The 18322-nt window shown below is 43.4% G+C and overlaps 1 protein-coding gene across 1 annotated transcript in view; it reads right to left on the bottom strand.

Moving 5' to 3' along the window:
- Positions 1-6817: 6817 nt before the first annotated feature.
- Positions 6818-18322, bottom strand: part of LOC129706954 (dynein axonemal assembly factor 5) — a 109133-nt gene continuing 97628 nt past the window's right edge. Inside the window, exons 12-13 of the mRNA XM_055651631.1 lie at positions 17229-17420; positions 6818-8210 (exon numbers count right to left, since the gene is read on the bottom strand). Of these exons, the coding sequence (XP_055507606.1) occupies positions 8071-8210; positions 17229-17420 (332 nt within the window). The 3' untranslated portion in view covers positions 6818-8070. The remainder of the gene's footprint in view (positions 8211-17228; positions 17421-18322) is intronic.

Genomic DNA, 18322 nt, shown 5'->3' with positions numbered 1-18322 from the left:
AGTTTAACTGTTACTGTTCACAACATTGAATCCCTCTTGATCACCCACTGAAAGATAACATTTTCATTTTTTAAAGATACAACATGGAAACAGGTCCTTCAGCCCACCGAGTCTGCGCCAGCCAGCGATCCCCGCACTAACACTATCCTACAGACACAAGAGACCATTTACAATTTTTACCAAAGTCAATTAGCCGACCAACCTGTACGTCTTTGGTGTGTGGGAGGAAACCGGAGCACCCGGAGAAAACCCACACAGGTCACGTGGAGAACGTACAAACTACAGCAACCGTTGTCAACAATTGGCCTATCAGGGAATCACCCTGCCTGAGGTCATCTGTTGCCAGCTCCTATTTGTCTTGGTCTTTTCTCACCTCCAGGTCTCCCCCTCTCTCTCTCTCTCCCCCCCCCCCCCCCCCCCCCCCCCCCCCCCCCACACACACACACACACACACACACACACACACACACTTTCAGTCTGAAGAAGTGTCCAACTCGAAACGTCACCTATCTATTTTTTCCAGAGATGTTGCCTGACTCACTGAGTTACTCCAGGACTTTGTATCTTTCTCCCACCATTCAAGTTTAGTTTTGTTTCGAGATGAACTTGTAGCAATCCCTCAGTCCTGTATTTAAAGTGACTTCCTCAAATGATTTGAACCCATATCCCTTTGATTTACTGGTAAGAGAGCAGCTGATTGATATGTTAACGACACCGGAGTAACTCATGGGGTGAAGCCTGTGCCTATATTGTACTGTTCTACATTCTACGACAGTGGACAAAATTGAAGGAGTGTAGGTATTGTTTAGAGGCTGCGGACGTTTGCAAAGACGGGTGTAGCCAGATGGGTTTCGTCAAAAATGTGAGAATCACGGGATCCAGTGCAGAGTTAACTGAGTACAGGATTAATAGATGAACAGTGGGGCGGGTCAGTGTATAAGCAAAGGAAATGCGCAGTTCAAAATAAGTAAAAATCAAAAGCGACTCGCCAAATTGGGCAATACATGTTTAGCGATCTTCAGGAATTAATCTGGAAACATTATACAGTGAGAATGAAAAGGATCCTCAGTTGCAACACTAACTTAAACATTATTTTTTCAGTTGCAATACTTGGCGGTTTCTGTTGCAATAGTAGACGATTTCTGTTACAGTATTTGATGATTTCAGTTGATATAGATGATGATTTCACTTGCAATGGTTGATTTATGTTGCAACCTTTCGAACTGTGATATCAGTTGCGACACTTTCCTATCCATTACGATTCTACTTGTAACACTTTCTTATTCACTGTGGTTTCCATTGCAAGACTGCCTACAATTGTGCAGCTGTAAATGGTCCAGATCCATTACTCCTATTTACATGCATACTTAATTCTGCAAATCCTCTTCAATCTTCGAGAACTCATGCTCGATAGTCACGGAGAGTAAGGCAGAGATTTTGCTTTCCTTCACACTATAGGAGAAACACTTGAGGAAAGTTGTAAAATCCTGCCAATTATTCTGTGGAAAAGCCTCCTCCTTCGAAACATAAATGCATCACAGATGTTGCTACCAATGGGGAAAGTGCTTGCTTTGTTAATGTCCTTCGAATTGGGTAAATTGGTCTCTTTTTTGTTGCATTCTGCATGTTACTGCCATTGTTGCCTAGCAACTGGTCAATGTTTCTTAAATATTCTGGTGGTGAGAGCTATTCTATTCCCATGCTCTGTGGCTGAGGCTTATTATAGTACAAGTATTTCAAGCTCTTTATGTTCAAGGCTGATGACAGAGAGTAAAGGATCAAAGTTTTGTCAGAAAATCAAACTGAAAGATCAAGTTTTTGTTTTTTAGATATACAGCGTGGAAACAGGCCCTTCGGCCCACTGAGTCTGCACCAACCAACAATCCCCGCACACTAACACTATCCTACAGACACGAGGGACAATTTACAATTTTAACCAAAGCTAATTCGCCGACCAACTTTTACATCTTTGGCGTGTGGGAGGAAACCAGAGAAAACCCACCCAGGTCATGGGGAGAATGTACAAACTCCAGCAACTGTAGTCAGGATTGAACCCGGGTCTGGCCCAGTAAGCCAGCAACTCCTCTACCCGCTGCCGCCATGTGGCCTACAGAACTAAGAGGGAGCCGAATAGCTAACAGGCTAATTATCAAATGGAATTGTTGTTTGGCATCAAATAATAAACTACAACAGACAGTGGAGAATGAGGGAAGAGGATGGTCGCTATTCCTTCTGAAATTCCACAGGCAATCACAGCTGTTGGTTGAGAGAAATACAACATTTAAACGAGCCCTTTGGCCCACCGCGTCCACACCAACCTTCGACTAGCTGTCAACACTAGTTCTATGCCATCCCACTGCCTACACACTAGGGCCAATTTACAGAGGACCAATTATCCTACAAACCCAGATGTCTTTGGGATGCAGGAGGAGACCCACAAGGTTACAGGGGGAATGTGCAATCTCCACACAGACAGTACCCGAGGTCAGGATTGAACTCAGATCTCTGGCGCTGTGAGGCAGCAGCTCTACCAGTGGTCCAATTGACCAATTGTCGCCAAATGATAGCAGAGAAGGTCTCAGAAACACAGTGCAAGGGAGGAGAGGTGGTGGCATGGAAACCTTGCCTGTATAAAAACAGGAAAAAAGCACTGAAAATAAGCAGCATCCGTCGAGCGAACGGTGCAATGAACGTTTATGGGGTGTAGGTGGCTTGGGATATTCCAATCTCCAAAGGGGTCACAGAATAAATAAGATGCAGCTGAAAATAATTCAGCCAAGTGTATCTGTGCTGGTGGAAAGAAAGCCACACAGGGTTATAATCAAGGACCCACACCACGCTGACCACGCTCTCATTTCATTCCTGCCATCAGGAAGACGGTATAGAAACATAGAAATATAGAAAATAGGTGCAGGAATAGGCCATTCAGCCCTTCGAGCCTGCACCGCCATTCAATATGATCAGCAGTCGGAAAACTGTAACGATCAGGCTCAGGAACAGCTTCTTCCCAACAACTATCAGAACGTGCCAGAGCCTCGGGTTCGACCCTGACCACGGGTGCTGTCAGTACGGAATTGTACATTCCCCGTGACCGTGTAGGTTTTTGCCAAAATCTTCGGTTTTCCCTTCACACTCCAAAGACGTACACGTTTGTAAGTTAATTGGCTTGGTAAAAAAAGTAAATTGTCCATAGTGTGTGTCGGATAGTATTAATGCGTGGGGATTGCTGGTCGGTGCAGACTCGGTGGGCCGAATGGCCTGTTTCTGCACTGTATCTAAAAACTAAACTAACAGTACAAACTCCAACTAAACTCTGAATTATCAACCACTGAGTTTGCATCAAGGACTGGGCTTATTTTGCTGTTTTTGCACTGTTAGTTTTTTTAATTTATTAAACTTTTCTTTTTTTTTTGTTTATTATATTATTTATTGAGTACTGTCTTTAACTGTTGTGTTGCTGCTGCAATAAGAATTTTATTGGTTTGTTTCAGGACATATATGATAATAAAATACCCTTGACCAACAAGTTTGCAAGTTTTGAGCAATCTCAACTCTCCAGTGACACCAAGTGTCCAACAGCTGCATTACAAGTCAATGTTGTGTAGAAGTGCTGTAAAAATCAGTTAAATATTTAATTAATGCGTAGGAATGAACTGCAGCTGCTGGTTTATGCCAAAGATAGACAATAAATGCTGGAGTAACACAGCAGGACAGGCAGCATCTCTGGAAAGAAAGAATGGGTGATGTTTCTGGTCGACACGCTTCTCAACCCGAAACGTCACCCATTTCTTCTTTCCAGAGATGCTGCCTATCCTGCTGAATACCTCAAATATTTAATTTAATTTAATTCAATTATACTTGATGGTCACATATGCCTAGGTACAATGAAATGCTTTGCACACAACCCAGTGAAATCATACAGCAGACCATATCTAGGCAGTACACAAGAGTCGCCATGTTTCTGCCGCTGACAAAGTTACAAAACGTTCATTGAACAGTTTTATTTACTGCTCGCGGCGGCGAACCAGACCTGCCATCGCATGTGGCCACAGGAGCCCCCTCCCCCTCCCCTCACCGGGTCCCTTTTGGTCCCCCCTTCGTTATCAGCGGCCCCCCGCCAGATAGTTCTCGCATTTGCTGGAATTGTTTTCTCCGGAGTGCCAGAGGCCGAGGGAAGACCTGATCGAAGTACAATAAACCCTAGTTTTAACGGACCTCTTTATAACGGACTTCGGTTAGAGCAACACCTGCCCACACCACTCCCAGTAGGCACTGCCTTCCAGGCCGCTCCTGTCGCCATCACCGCCGGCCCCTTACCTGCACTCCGGCTGCACACGGGCCGTGCCCATCCACTCTGCTGATCCTCACCTCTCCCCCGGCCATTAGCAGGCAGAGGCCGTCATCTCACCTGGATTCCAGGCTCAGTTCCGGGCCGAGTCTGCAGAAAAGGTCTTGACCTGATATGTCACCTATCCATGTTCTCCAGAGATGCTGCCTGACCTGCTGAGTTACTCCAGCACTTTATGTCCTTTTGTGTATTAACCAATCTATGCAGTTCCTTGTTTTTACATGATGTTTTTAAAACCTGGTTTCTATATTAAATTTTCACTATAGATACATTTGATCTTGGACAAACATCAACGAAAAATCAATGTAGAAAATAATTTAAAAAATAGAATGGTGGAAAAAGAATTGCAGAGCTGGTTCATACCAAAGATAAACCGACGGATGGTCACGGTGGCGCAGCGGTAGAGTTGCTGCCTTACAGCGAATGCAGCGCTGGGAACCCAGGTTCCATCCCGACCAAGGGTGCTGTCTGTACGTTCTCCCTGTGACCTACGTGGGTTTTCTCCAAGATCTTCAGTTTCCTCCCACACTCCAAAGACCTACAGGTTTGGAGGTTAATTGGCTTGGTAAATGTAAAAATTGTCTCTAATGGGTGTAGGATAGTGTTAATGTGCGGGGATCGCTGGTCGGAACAGACCCGGTGGGCCGAAGGGCCTGTTTCTGCGCTGTATCTCTAAACTAAACTAACCACATATTGCTGGAGTAACTGAGCGGAAGACAGCATTTTTGGAGGAAAGGATAGGTGATGTTTCGGTTTGACACCCTACTTCAGACCAAAAGTCTGACACCTATCCTTTTCCTTTAGAGAAGCTGCCTGACCAGCTGAGTTATTCCAGCAGAACTTTCTATCTACCTTTTAAAAATGTCTTAATTTCAGTGAATCATCTTGTTATCACCTGCTGTTGTTCCTATTGCAGTCTGCAATAGTCTGAAACATTCATTCAGTGCTTAGAGTATGAAGACATTTTCTAAACAAGCAATGCCTCTTTAGGTTTCTCTTGTTAGCTTTAACCTCCACTGTTGGTATCATGTTCATATAATGGCCACGGTGGGGCAATGGTATCATTCAGCGCGGATCAAGGCATTCTCCTGGCTTGACTTCAGGTATGGAGAATGTATTTGAAGATTCTAACTTGGGCACTAGCCGGAAGACAATGCAAAGCTTGTGCAGAGATATGGGATAATTCTCAGCAGTACGTGCAAGATAACAGCTCAGTCATTCAGCAAGATTAATCGCAGGAACACCATCCCTTTGATGTCTGGAATCAACAATAAGCCGTCATACCACCTGGGTTGATTAAAATCATTTGACCAACTGTGCACGGCTCTGACCAATGCTTTAAAGTTTCTCTGTATGGAATGTCTGATTGCAGTTGGGCCAGCACAACTCAACCAGCTTTTCTTTGTCTGAGGAAAGTGACTGAAGAAAAATGAAGGTGTATGTTCTGACTTGGGGCAGCTTGGTGGCACAGTAGTAGAGTTGCTGCCTTACAGCGCCAGAGACACAGGTTCAATCCTGGCAACGGGTGCTGTCGGTCTGTAGAGTTTGTATGCGCTCACCATAACCGCGTGGGTTTCCTCCGGATGCTCCGGTTTCCTCCTACACTCCAAAGACATACAGGCGTAGGTTAATTGGCTTTGTTAAAAATTGATAATTGTCCTTAGTGTGTAGGATAGTGCTAGTGTACGGGGATCGCTGGGCAGCGCGGACTCATTGGTCCCAAGGGCATGTGTCTATGCTGCATCTCTAATCTAAACAAAACTAAATCTTCAGCGTTGGATTGTGCTTGATTATGAAATATATCGGATGCACTTCAACTTTCATTTTCCCCGGATGGGGGAGAAGGGGGGGGGAGAGAGTTTAGAAGAGTTTGAAAAAATGTCATGTTGAAGACCTCCTTCGACTATGTAGAAGACCTCCTTCGACCTCTTTTGACTATGTTGAAGGCTAGCTTTGGGAAAATTGGACACCGTATAGTGGATAGCGAGGACGACCTCCTTCGATCTCCTTTGACCTCCCTTCAACTATGTTGAAGACTATCTACCACTACCTTCGACTACCCTCGATTACCTAAGAACAATATACTGACCTACTATGACTTACTTCGACTAAACCTACGAGTAAAAAAAAGTTTTGATTTTTTCCATGGCAACCTTTTTTTACTCACGGGCATTTTTCAACATGTTGAAAAATATGCCACGACCTAGCTGAAGCTTCGAGTAGTACTCTCGAGCATGAAAGAGAATTACAAAGACCTCCTAGGACCTCGTATCGACCATGCTGCAAGTATGAGTCGAGAGCAAACTCGCCAGCACTCACGGATGTGGGCATCTTGAGAATATTGTGGTGCAGTTGCTGAAAAGACTTAATGTGTTCTCCAACGATGCGACTCCACTTGTTCATCCTCATTCTACAACCCAAATTTTTTCCACCAACTAATTTTCCTTCAATATTGCACAAACTAGTTACAGCAAATGTTATTTTATTTCTTTATTGTCAAGCACATATAAAAAACACGAATGCCTTGGTTGAAATCTTCAAAGAAGACTTTTTGTATTTTCTGAAGATATCGAAAAAGCATTACCATAACTAATTTTTTTATAAAAGTCTGTGCAAAAATAAACATCGGGCACTCTATATTGTTCAAATGCAAACATATTGACTTATCCATCAGTAACAATATACAAGGAAAATTCACAAAATTAGGGAATTAAATCATCTATGAATCCCACAGTTTAGGAATTGAAAGATGGATTTATTCACCCCAATCTAAATTTAAAATTTAAACTGTAATACAAATTACAGAAAAATAAAAATATCATTCTAAACACAGATACAAAAATCACAGAACATATCAACTTCTTGAGGAAAAATATTTTACTTCAAACCAAAAATTAACCTTTCTTTTCCTCCTCTTGAGCCAAAACAGAACAGATTAATAAAAGGCATCAGATTTAGAAATATGGAAACACTGCAAAAAATGACTGGGCATCAGTAATCAGATCTGCACGTGTTGGAAGCAGTTTATACCTTTGGACAAAAGGGTGCACAAGGGAATACTTCTGTGCAGGAAGGAACTGTAGATGCTGGTTTATAACGAAGATAGACACAAAAGAGCTGGAGTGGCTCAGCAGGTCAGTCAGCATCTTTGGAGAAAAAGACTGCCAAAGTCACCTACTCCTTTTCTCCAGAGATGCTGTCTTACTGACTTACTCCAGCACTTTGTGTCTATCTTGGGAATAATACTGTGCTGCTTCTAGAACAACATTATTTTCCAGTCGTGGATGCTCAGGACCGATTCAGAAGTCATACAAAAACAGCACATTCCTCTTCTTCAAGTGTCCTTTCAAACGCCTCTATCTCATACCACAGAGAAACAAAGCTGGAACAGCTTCTTTGGAGTTTAGGATCACAGTGCAACGAGGCACTGCTGACTTAATATAATGGCACTGTTGTCTAAATGTAAAGGCAAATTAATGTTCAATTAATGACTGTCTGACTTTAAATTAATCCAATAAGAAATTACAACTCAACACTAACTTTAGATATCCATCAACACAATCCTATCGTCTGATATTTTAATATTGGAATATCTACCATTATCTTCATGTTCATGGTTTACCCCTTTCATCCGTGTTCTATAAATACCAGGTGCATGTTTTCCTCAGTGACTTGACTCCCGACGTGCTTCGTATCTTCATCTGGAACATCGGGCTGCGGACTTAGCTGGCGACCCCACTGGGTTCCTGAATGTGCCTCAGCAGCTGCTCACAGTAGTAAGGGCTGCGGTGTTTGTGCTTCACAGCCTCGATCTCCTGTGTCAGCAGGGCAGGCGAAAGCGAACTCCCCACTTTTAGAACATCTGCTGACAGAAAGCAATGTGTAGTAAGATTTTTCCTGAACAGCATGCAAAAAAAAAGTTTCGCTATACCTCGATACAAGTGACAGCAAAGTACCATTGAACCATTGACACGCCGAGGAATCAGTAATTCAGCATCATTTGGGAAGTTAATTTTCCACATGTGTGTTGGTTTGATTTGGTTTTTCACCAGATGGCGCTGAAGGTACTTCTATGATTTGATAAACCCTGGTTTAAATCCTCAAAATACAGATCCATCCCTCTTGCCCCTTGTGCAAAGTATTTGTACTACAGATACAAAGGAGAGATTGGAGTTGTAAGATTGCTCATCTTCCAGCTTTGTTCAAACAGTGTATTGCATGGACAGTGGAGTGGGCAGCTGGACGCCCTGCCACAGCCTGGGCACAGATGGACGGGCGCTGCTACAAGAGGCTGAGCGCATGGACCGGACAAGGAGCTGCAGCAGAGGACACCACGGCTACCTTTCTCCAGGTCAACCCCGCAAAGCCACCAGGACAATGGGCGTTCATGGTCAGGTCAAGAACCCTGCACCTACAACAACAGGGACTTCAAAATGGTGCCAGAACTGGTGACTGTGTATACTGTTTCAGTCTACTACGACTATACACTTGTACTGTATCTGAGATGCTTATCTCAGATTTATTTAAGTGCTTTATGTATAGTGATATTTGTACTGAACTGTATACATAATGAATTTCACTGCACCTTGGTACATAACAAACAACGTAGCATTGTAACCATTGTGATTTGGAATATTTAAGATGTTTTCGCAGAGACCGCTCCCTCCGTAACACCTTGGTCAATTCGTCCCTTCCCACCCAAACCACCCCCTCCCCTAGTACTTTCACCACGGATGAACAAAGGATGAGGACTGACTGAATGTTATTGCCTTCCACTGTTGATTCCACTGTGGTGGATGTTCATGTTATATTCTATTGTGTATTGTGCTCTTTTTAGTTGTGAGGCTGCATGGTAAATCAAATTCCACTGTATCTTAATTGGTGCATGTGGCAATAAATGTCACTTTACCACCCCCCTCAACTCCATCCAAGGCCCCAAGCAGTCTTTCCAGGTGAGGCAGAGGTTCACCTGCACCTCCTCCAACCTCATCTATTGCATCCGCTGTTGGTGTCAACTGCTCTACATCAGCGCGACCAAGCGCAGGCTTGCCGATCGCTTCGCCCCAACACCTCCGCTCAAACACCTCCGCTCAGTTCGTATTAATCAACCCGATCTCCCGGTGGCTCAGCATTTCAACTCCACCTCCCATTCCGAATCCGACCTTTCTGGCCTGGGCCTCCTCCATGGCCAGAGTGAGTCCCACCGCAAATTGGAGGAACAGCACCTCATATTTCACTTGGGTAGTTTACCCCCCAGCGGTATGAACATTGACTTCTCCAATTTCAAGTAGTCCTTGCTTTCTCCCTCCATCCCCTCCCTTTCTCAGCACTCTCACAGCCTATTGTCTCCACCTCTTCCTTTATTTTCCCCTCCCCCCCAACCCCTTCAGTCTGAAAAAGGGTCTTGACCCGAAACATCACCCTTCGCTCCATAGATGCTGCCTCACCCGCTGAGTTTCTCCAGCTTTTTGTCTACCTAGTGATTTGGAATGTCACTTTCTCTCAGAGCATATTGTCAAATATCTATCAGTAAAATTGGTTAATTGGCCACCGTGAATTTCCCCTAATGCGTAGGCAATGGATGAGAAAGCAGGATAACATAGAAGTGCAGTGCGAACAGGTGATTGATGCTTGCCGTGGACTCGGTGGGCCGAAGGGCCATGCTGCATCTTAAAACAACTAAAACTAAATAAATAGATACCAAATTCAAACTCCCATTTAATGTTGATATGATAGGTAGCAATTTTTCTTTTAAAATCTTATTTTTTGTAAACCCCCTCTTTACCCCTGTGCTCTTGAGTTTAGTTTAGAGATACAGTGTGGAAACAGGCCCTTTGGTCCACTGAGTCTGAGCCAGGCAGCGATCACCAGTGCACTAGATCTACCCCACACACTAGGGACAATTTACAGAAGCCAATTAACTGACAAACCCCAGATTTATTGGGACCCTTCAGATTGATCAATCAAAAATACACAGTCACTATTTGGTTGCCTTCCTTCCCCCGCCCCCCTCCCCCTCCAAGTAAAAGCTAGAATTTCAGCAATTTAACGAACTGTGAAAAAGACAGCAGACTAACCCATAAATGCCTGCAATGAATCCTGTCTCAATTACAAAACACCGTCTCCCAAACCAGTGTATGAATTTTGGTTTCTTGTCAAACCAGTTCTGATATTCAGAAACCATTTCTTCCAGCTTGAAGAGGGATGTTGAGATTGGGGCAGCAAAGGGAGTGGGGTGGGGGGTGAAGAGAGGAAAGTCTGTGGCGGCTATTGTTTACATTACAGTTCATCATTCTTAAAATGGAATTATGGAAAGTGCGTATACATCAGTTGAAAGGCAGCTGAAGGCTTGTGCTTTAAAAGCATGTTTTCTTCAACCTGCGGAGTCCCTTGAAAATAGATTCAAAATTCCATAAATCTTCCTATGTTAAGCTCTTTTCATGCCGGGTCATTTGGCAGCGCTACAGAAGTTTTGACTTGCTCCCAGCAGCTAAGCATAATAAAGACTGGTGTTAGCATGTATCTGTTTTCACAAGTATAATATAGGATAATGCTTTGACTACAGTGCTCATGAAACACTGACCTAGTGGTGCTCACATTCAATGGAAACCTTGCTCAAACATGCCCAGAATTGTCAACAGCCAACGGCCGAAAAGAAAGAAACTATCCATTTCCCTGACATTACCATGACTTGCTGCTGGCAAGAACTCAAAACACCAGAACTGAGGAGCTGGCAAACTTTCAGAGGACGGAAGGAAAAAATAAATCAATGTCTTCTGTGGTTTTAAATCAAATTAAAATTGAACTTGCTACTTGGAATTTTTCAAATCTTATTTGACAATGTTGGAGACAAAAAATTATTTCACACGAAATGCATTACGTCAAATGTTAAGGTTTTAAATGTCAGGCATATAATGAAAAAAGTGAAGCAGAACTAGTCAGAGTATATTTAGCTGACAGATAGTGGGAGCCTTCTTATTGTGAGCGCCATGGGTAGCACAGTACTCTTTGTGTCCTTCAAATCATACCCATGGTTATATACTTTACTTCAGAGATACAGCATGGAAACTGGCACTTCGGTCCACCGAGTCCACCATGAACATCGATCACACTTTCACACAAGTTCTAGTCATCCCACTTTCGCATCCACTCCTTGCGCACTGACGGTAATCTACAGAAGATTAATTAACCTACAAAATTGCATGGCTTTGGTATGTGGGAGAAAACTAGAGTGCCCAAAGGAAACCCACGCGGTCACAGGGAGAAAGTGCAAACTCCACGTAGACAGCACTCGAGGTCAGGATCGAACCCGGTCTCTGGCGCTGTGAGGCAAATCATTGGAGGACAGAAAGTGTGCCTCCGAGGAACAGAGAGAAAAAGAGAGGCGAAGGATTGGGCAAAAATATAGGAAAAAAGTGAGAGAAGAGGGAGAGAGAAATAGAGCATGAGAGAGGCATTTAATAAAGTGTGTGGTGATGTCAGAGTGCATTGACTGTATGAAGTTATAAAAACGCTAACATTAAAAAAAGAGAGAACCCCAAGTTAATCACAGAAACTGCAGTCAATACCTCTGTTGTTCATTTACTACCACTTTGGCAAAGGCAGTGTTTTATAGTTTGTTTAAGTAAAACCTGGCAAAGACAAGTAACAGCAACCACCCTGCATTAAAAATATTAAAAACCTCCATTCATATCTTTAATATTTTTATTGGAACAAGGAATCGTGTGGGGACATTTCAACAAAGCGTAATTATCAGTGAGTTTTATCAAATGCTTGGCTTTCACTTAAAATTCCAGGATATGAGTGTCAAAACCAGAGAGTAGCGAATATCATCAAGGATAATACAGCAATTTATATATAAAATTTATATTCGGGAACTCTATGTCCACGTTTAACATCGTTTCGTGGAGGTTTCAACTGGAGATGCATTATATGTGACAGTTTTACAGTAACAGGCTGGACATGACACTGCGATCCAAGGGCAGAATCCAGCACACTTGACCCAATGCCACAACAGACAGACATAGGAGCCAGAAATAGGCTCCCAGAGGAGTTACTAATGTTCTCCTTTCCTCTTCCGAAACCTAATTATTATGGGTTTTCCCTAGTATTTCACCCCAGCAACTGTTTGCCATGTGTAAATCTGGAGGCCTAAGTTCGTCAAATTGTTCATTCACGAGCGGCATCAATGCAGAGCTTTCTTAGGGAGACTAAATGATGAGCAATTTCCAGAGGTTGTTGGAACCGGAATTGTGGTCAACCTTCTCTCCTCAGTCAGGGGCACCACACTAATCCCATTGCTGGCCAAGATTTTTTTTTCAATCATTCATGCAATGTGGGATTTACTGCCAAGTTCAGCATTTAATCCACATCTCATGTGACAAAGGTCCTTCCAGGATAAGAGACTCCAGAAGATTAACCCAAGTGAGGATGAGGGAACAGCAATGTTTCTAAAAAAAAAGGCACAAAGGGCTGGAGTAACTCAGTAGGTCAGGCAGCATCCCTGATATAACCTGATTGTAAGATCAGCTCCGCATAACCATCTACCCATAGTAACTTTTCCCTCGTTCTCATGAGTGTGTCTACCTTTAGACTTTAGAGATAAGCGTGGAAACAGGCTCTTTGGCCTACCTAGTCAACGCCAACCAGCGATCACCCCGTACACTAGCACAATGCTACACACTAGGGATAATTTACAATTTACAGAAGCCAATTAACCTACAAACCTGTACGTTTTTGGAGCATGGGACAAATCAGAGCACTCGGAGAAAACCCACGCGGTCACAGGGAGCACGTACAAAGTCCCGTTGTCAGGATCAAACCCGGGTCTCTGGAGCAGTAAGGCAGCAACTGTACTAATGCGCCACTATGCCCTAAAATTAATCAATGATTCTGCTTTCACTGCCCTTTGAGGAAAAGAACTCCAAAGACTTACAACCCTTTCAGAAAGAAGGAAAACCTTGTCTGTCTTAATTGGACGGCAGCACAAGGAATTGCAGACACTTGTTTAGAAAAAAGACACAAAGTGCTGGAGTAACTCAGCAGGTCAAGCAGCATTTCTGGAGAACATGGATAGGTAACGTTTCAGGTCGGGACCCTTCGTCAGACTGATTGTGGTGGGGGGAGGAGAAAGCTGGAAGAGAGATGGTGGCAGGTAGATATATGCCATTTATTGTCACTATACATGTACAATGAGATTAAAAGCAGCTCGTACTCAGTGCATACATATAATTTAGTACAAAAAACAAGAAACAGAAAACAAAAACAAAAGGGAGAGGGGGGGGGGGGGGGGATAACCGACAGCAAAGACGTACACGGACAACACAACGTACGCAAACAACAAGAAAGAGCACCGAGACAGAGCCGTGAGCCGCTGCGACTGTGCGCGCCGCCATCTTGGATCTAGGTCAAAGCTTGGAAAGTGATTGGTAGATACAAGAGGTGGAGGGTTTTCAGGCAGATGCTTGTTCAAAAGCCAGAATGTTAAGACAAAAAGTGTGATAGAAAAAGTGATAGAAAAAGTGTGAATTATGAAGCCAGAGTAAGATCTGAAGCCAGAAGCCAGAAGAAATGGGTGCGGATCCAAGTTGGGCACAGGGAAGTGGGAAAACTGTCCCTGAAAGACATGAGTGAACCAAATGGATTTCTGCAATGATCTTGTTTTACATGCAGTGTTTCAGATACCAGCTTTTAAAACGGTTTTATTTAATCAATGGAATTTATGTTCTCTAGCTGGTGTGGAGGTAGTTGCTGCCTCTAAATCATTGTTCATCCAGTAACTTAACACCATGTTCCTGATCCAAGCTGCAGCCTCACCCTCACCATTACCAATTTCTTTCATGAAGATTAACTACACACAAGCATAGGTCCATCTGCTCCCTGCACGGGTTTAGGCAAGTAGCCTGGAAGGTGTTGCTGCTCGCTACAGCGACCTACCTCGCCATGGTATGTATTCCCTCATCCGACGATGAGCACAATACCTGATGCTGATCTCTATTTTCAAGTAATAATTGAAAATAGATATCGACAAATTATAGAATAGACATCAGTAAATAGAAATCTCTAAATTGTCTCTAGTGTGCAGGATAGAACTAGTGTATGGTTGATGGTTGGTCGGCACAGTCTCGGTGGGCCGAAGGGCCTGTTTCAATGCTGTTTCTCTAAACTAAACTAAAACTAAACGGAAAATGCCATGAAATAAGCACCCCCTTTAGGGTTTCAACACAGCTAATCTGAAACCATACCTGTAAAAAGAAACTCTTGTTACCAAATACCTACTGGGTTGTTGCAGCCTGACAGGGATTAAACCACAGTTGAAGGAGCTAAACCCCAAATACCTCCTAGGGGCAGGAAGTCACTCACAGGTTATAAGAAGCAGATCGAGTAGGTATCAAATGACAGGGGTAACAGTTCGGTTCACAGATGCAACAGCTCCAAACATGTTCGTCCTCAAGAGGGAGAATTGGATCTTGCAGTAACCTCAGCAGTCTGACCCAAGTCTGACATGCCTCCACCATCCACGAACACTTATTCCTTTACATTTATGTGGATATTACCACAGCAAAATCCTAATTCAGCCTAAAAAATATGACTTTCAGATCCAGCTGACGAGTATGAATCAGGACAGTCTGAGTATAGTAGCCGATCGACAAGTCACTGGTAAGAGGAGTTTGAAATACAACATGGAAGTTGGAGTTAAGGTTATCTTCAAGGAAATTAGATAACATTCAATGACATCTTGCTTCAAAAACATTGTCACTGGCTGATGTAAGATTTCAGAACCAGCAATATGGTTTGAATATAGACAAAAAATGCCTGAGTAACTTAGCGGGTCAGGCAGCATCTCTGGACAAAAGGAATAGGTGATGTTTCGGGTCAAAACCCTTCTTTCCGAAGAAGTCTGAAGACCCGAAAACATCACCTATTCCTTTTGTCCAGACATGCTGCCTGACCCACTACGTTACTCCAGCATGTTGCGCGTAAACCAGCATCTGAAGTTCCTTCCTACACCAGCAATATGGTTTGATATTAACCCACTTTGTAAGTAGCCTGAAGGCACAAGGAACTGCAGAAGCTGGTTTACAAAAAAAGACACAAAGGACTGGAGTAAATTAGCGAGTCAGGTAGCATTGCTTGTCCCGCTTAGTTACTCCAGTATTTTGAGACTTTTTCTCTGGTTAGGCTCTGTATTTAAAAAGCATATTTCTTTACAGGCTCCGTTCAATCTGGAAAATTATTACTTGTTTTCCTGACATATAATATCAAGAAGATCTCAAGGGTAATGCAATGTACATCATTGTTCCCATTCTAAAGGAGTAAAAGAGAGAAGCCAATGAACATTGTAGATCAAACTCCCACTCCAGTAACACTGTAGGAGGACTTGCACCACAACAGCTGGAGTGGTTCAAGTTGACAACTCATTACCACCTTCTCTCCCAGCTTAACATAATACTCAAGCCCACTTGTTTGTCTCACAGGACTTTGCTAAGTTTTGGCTGCGGCTACACTGGAGGATGGGTAAAAGAGATGTGAGAGTTGCAAGGAGATGGAAGGGAAAGGTTTACTCAGTCGTGCAGACAAACCCGAGCCTCTGGATAAATCAGGCTACGTTTTAAAGTGCTTGGATGAATGTACATATAAAATCATTTATTTTCAAAGCCCACAATGCGGGCCTTGGAAGCTATTGTTAAACAAATCGAAAAAAGAGAATTGAATAGTCCAGGGACATGAACGGTTTTCTAAATTCTTAGTGATAGTCTATTTTTTACGCATGCAGCATGGAAACAAGCCCTACGGCCCACCGAGGCCACGCTGACCATCGATCACCCGTTCACTCTAGTTCTATGTTATCCCACTTTTTCATCCACTCTATAGGCCAATTAACCTACAAACCCGCAAGCCCTTGGGAATAGTAGAACATCTCATTGGACGATTAGGTTTTCTTCACTTTTTTCCATTTGTTTAAAAATAACTTTGATCTAACAATCCTCCAAAGGTTTATCTTTTGTTCTTCGGGCTATTCCCATATACATTAAACCCTTGTTATAACGGAGCATGGAGGGGTAGGAAAGAGAGGGGGCGGGAATGGTGCCCATTATTGGCGATTGTCCGCTATAACTGAGTAAGGAGAGTAAATATCGATTAGCTTAACCCAAGGCCGAGTGGGAGGAAGAACGGTGCGAGGGGGGTTAAACCAAGGGGATTTCATAGGTCGCAGATCCGCAGAGCCCTCAACCCCATGCATGGGGCTTCAGGGACGGGCCCGGTACTCACGCCGCCTTCATGCTGCCAAATGCCACCCCCGCAACCGGAAGCACGTCACATGGCGCCGGGTCATCGGGCAACCTGGTAGGAGTGGGGTGAGGTGCAACAGGAGCCTTGCGATGTTACCATGCGCCCAAGGTATGCATTGCCAGGACAACGAAGGTGCAGTGGTGGGCTGCTGCGTACGCAAATCCATGCCCAATGCATCTCTCATCAAGAGTGTTTTACCGCCCGCCAATCCCCACCACAAACGGATGCCTCCGTCTGCCAAAACCAAAATCCCTTACAAAGATGTCTGCAACAACGAGGGTTTATTGTACATGGAAACTCCCAACCCAACATCAATACCTCATTAGTTACATATTTCTCAAAGGATTCTGTGCCAGCTATCTTTGGAAGTCATGGAGAGCAGGAGTGGGCAAACCAAAGCGCTATTATAAAGCAATATTAGGAAGTTCATCATCACAAAATAATGCATACTATTGTAAGAATGAGTGCAAATTTTAAGAGCATGATCTATTGTCTACCCAATTTAGAGGATTTTGCATTACAGTTACAAATAACGTGGTGAAGAGTGAATGGGAAAAATCAAAGGGATGTATTAGAAAGCTCTTACCAAGAAATACTTTTTGAATCGCACTCTCTGGATCATCTAGATGCACCAACAGCCCACGATAGAGGAACTCAATGTGGCTCTTGTAGTGTAACCTGTCATAATCATTCCCAACACACTGGAACCAAATACTCAAAGCTCTGCCAGCTGCTATACGTACGTCATCCAAACTATCGTCCAACCGTTTTAGCAGCTCTGATGTTAAAAAAAGAAATAATTTAGTTTAGTTTCGAGATACAGCGCAGAACAGGCCCTATGACCCACCGGGTCCATGCGAGCCAGCAATCCCTATACACTAACATTATCCTACACACTAGGGACAATTTACGATTTTACTGAAGCCAATTAACCTACAAAACTGTGCGTCTTTGGAGAGTAGGAGGAAACTGGAGCACCCGGGGTAAACCCATCCGATCACAGAGAGAACATACAAACGCCGTACAGACAGTACCCGTAGTCAGGATCAAACCTGGGTCTTTGGCGCTGTGAGGCAGCAACTCTAACGCTGTGCCACCCTAATTATTAATATTGCTACAATGCCACAATCTGTGGTGATTATTAACAAGTGAAACTAATTCATAAATTTTCTCAGATTTTCTGCAGCAATATTCAAAGAAATTTACTACTGGTGTAAGTCGTAGAGGTTCATAGAATCGTAAAGCCATATGGCATAGGAACAGACCCTTCAGCCCAATTTGTCCATGCTAACCAAGAAGCTAGTTCAATTTTCCTGCATTTGGTCCTTCACACCTCTAAAGCTTCCCTATCCACATACCTGTCCAAGTGTCTTTTAAATATTGTTATTATACTGCCTCAACTACATTCTCTGGCAGCTCATTCCCTATACCCACCACCCTATGAGAGAAAATGTTGCCTATTAAAGTTCCTATTAAATCTTGCCCCTCTCACCCATGTTCTCTGGTTCTTGATTGACCCACCCTGGATAAAAGACTGCATTCAACCTATTAATTCTCCTCATGACACACACACAAGCTCTCAAATCGTTCCATCGTTTCATCAAGTTCAAGGATATTTCAGTGAATTATAGAACTGGCAAAAAGAATATGAACATTAAAATCAGAAATTTGTTTCAGCAT

The sequence above is a fragment of the Leucoraja erinacea genome, chromosome 20, assembly GCF_028641065.1.
Source record: "Leucoraja erinacea ecotype New England chromosome 20, Leri_hhj_1, whole genome shotgun sequence".
NCBI lineage: Eukaryota > Metazoa > Chordata > Chondrichthyes > Rajiformes > Rajidae > Leucoraja > Leucoraja erinaceus.
Note: the sequence above shows the minus strand (reverse complement) of the source record. Positions and strands in the feature narration are given on the sequence as shown.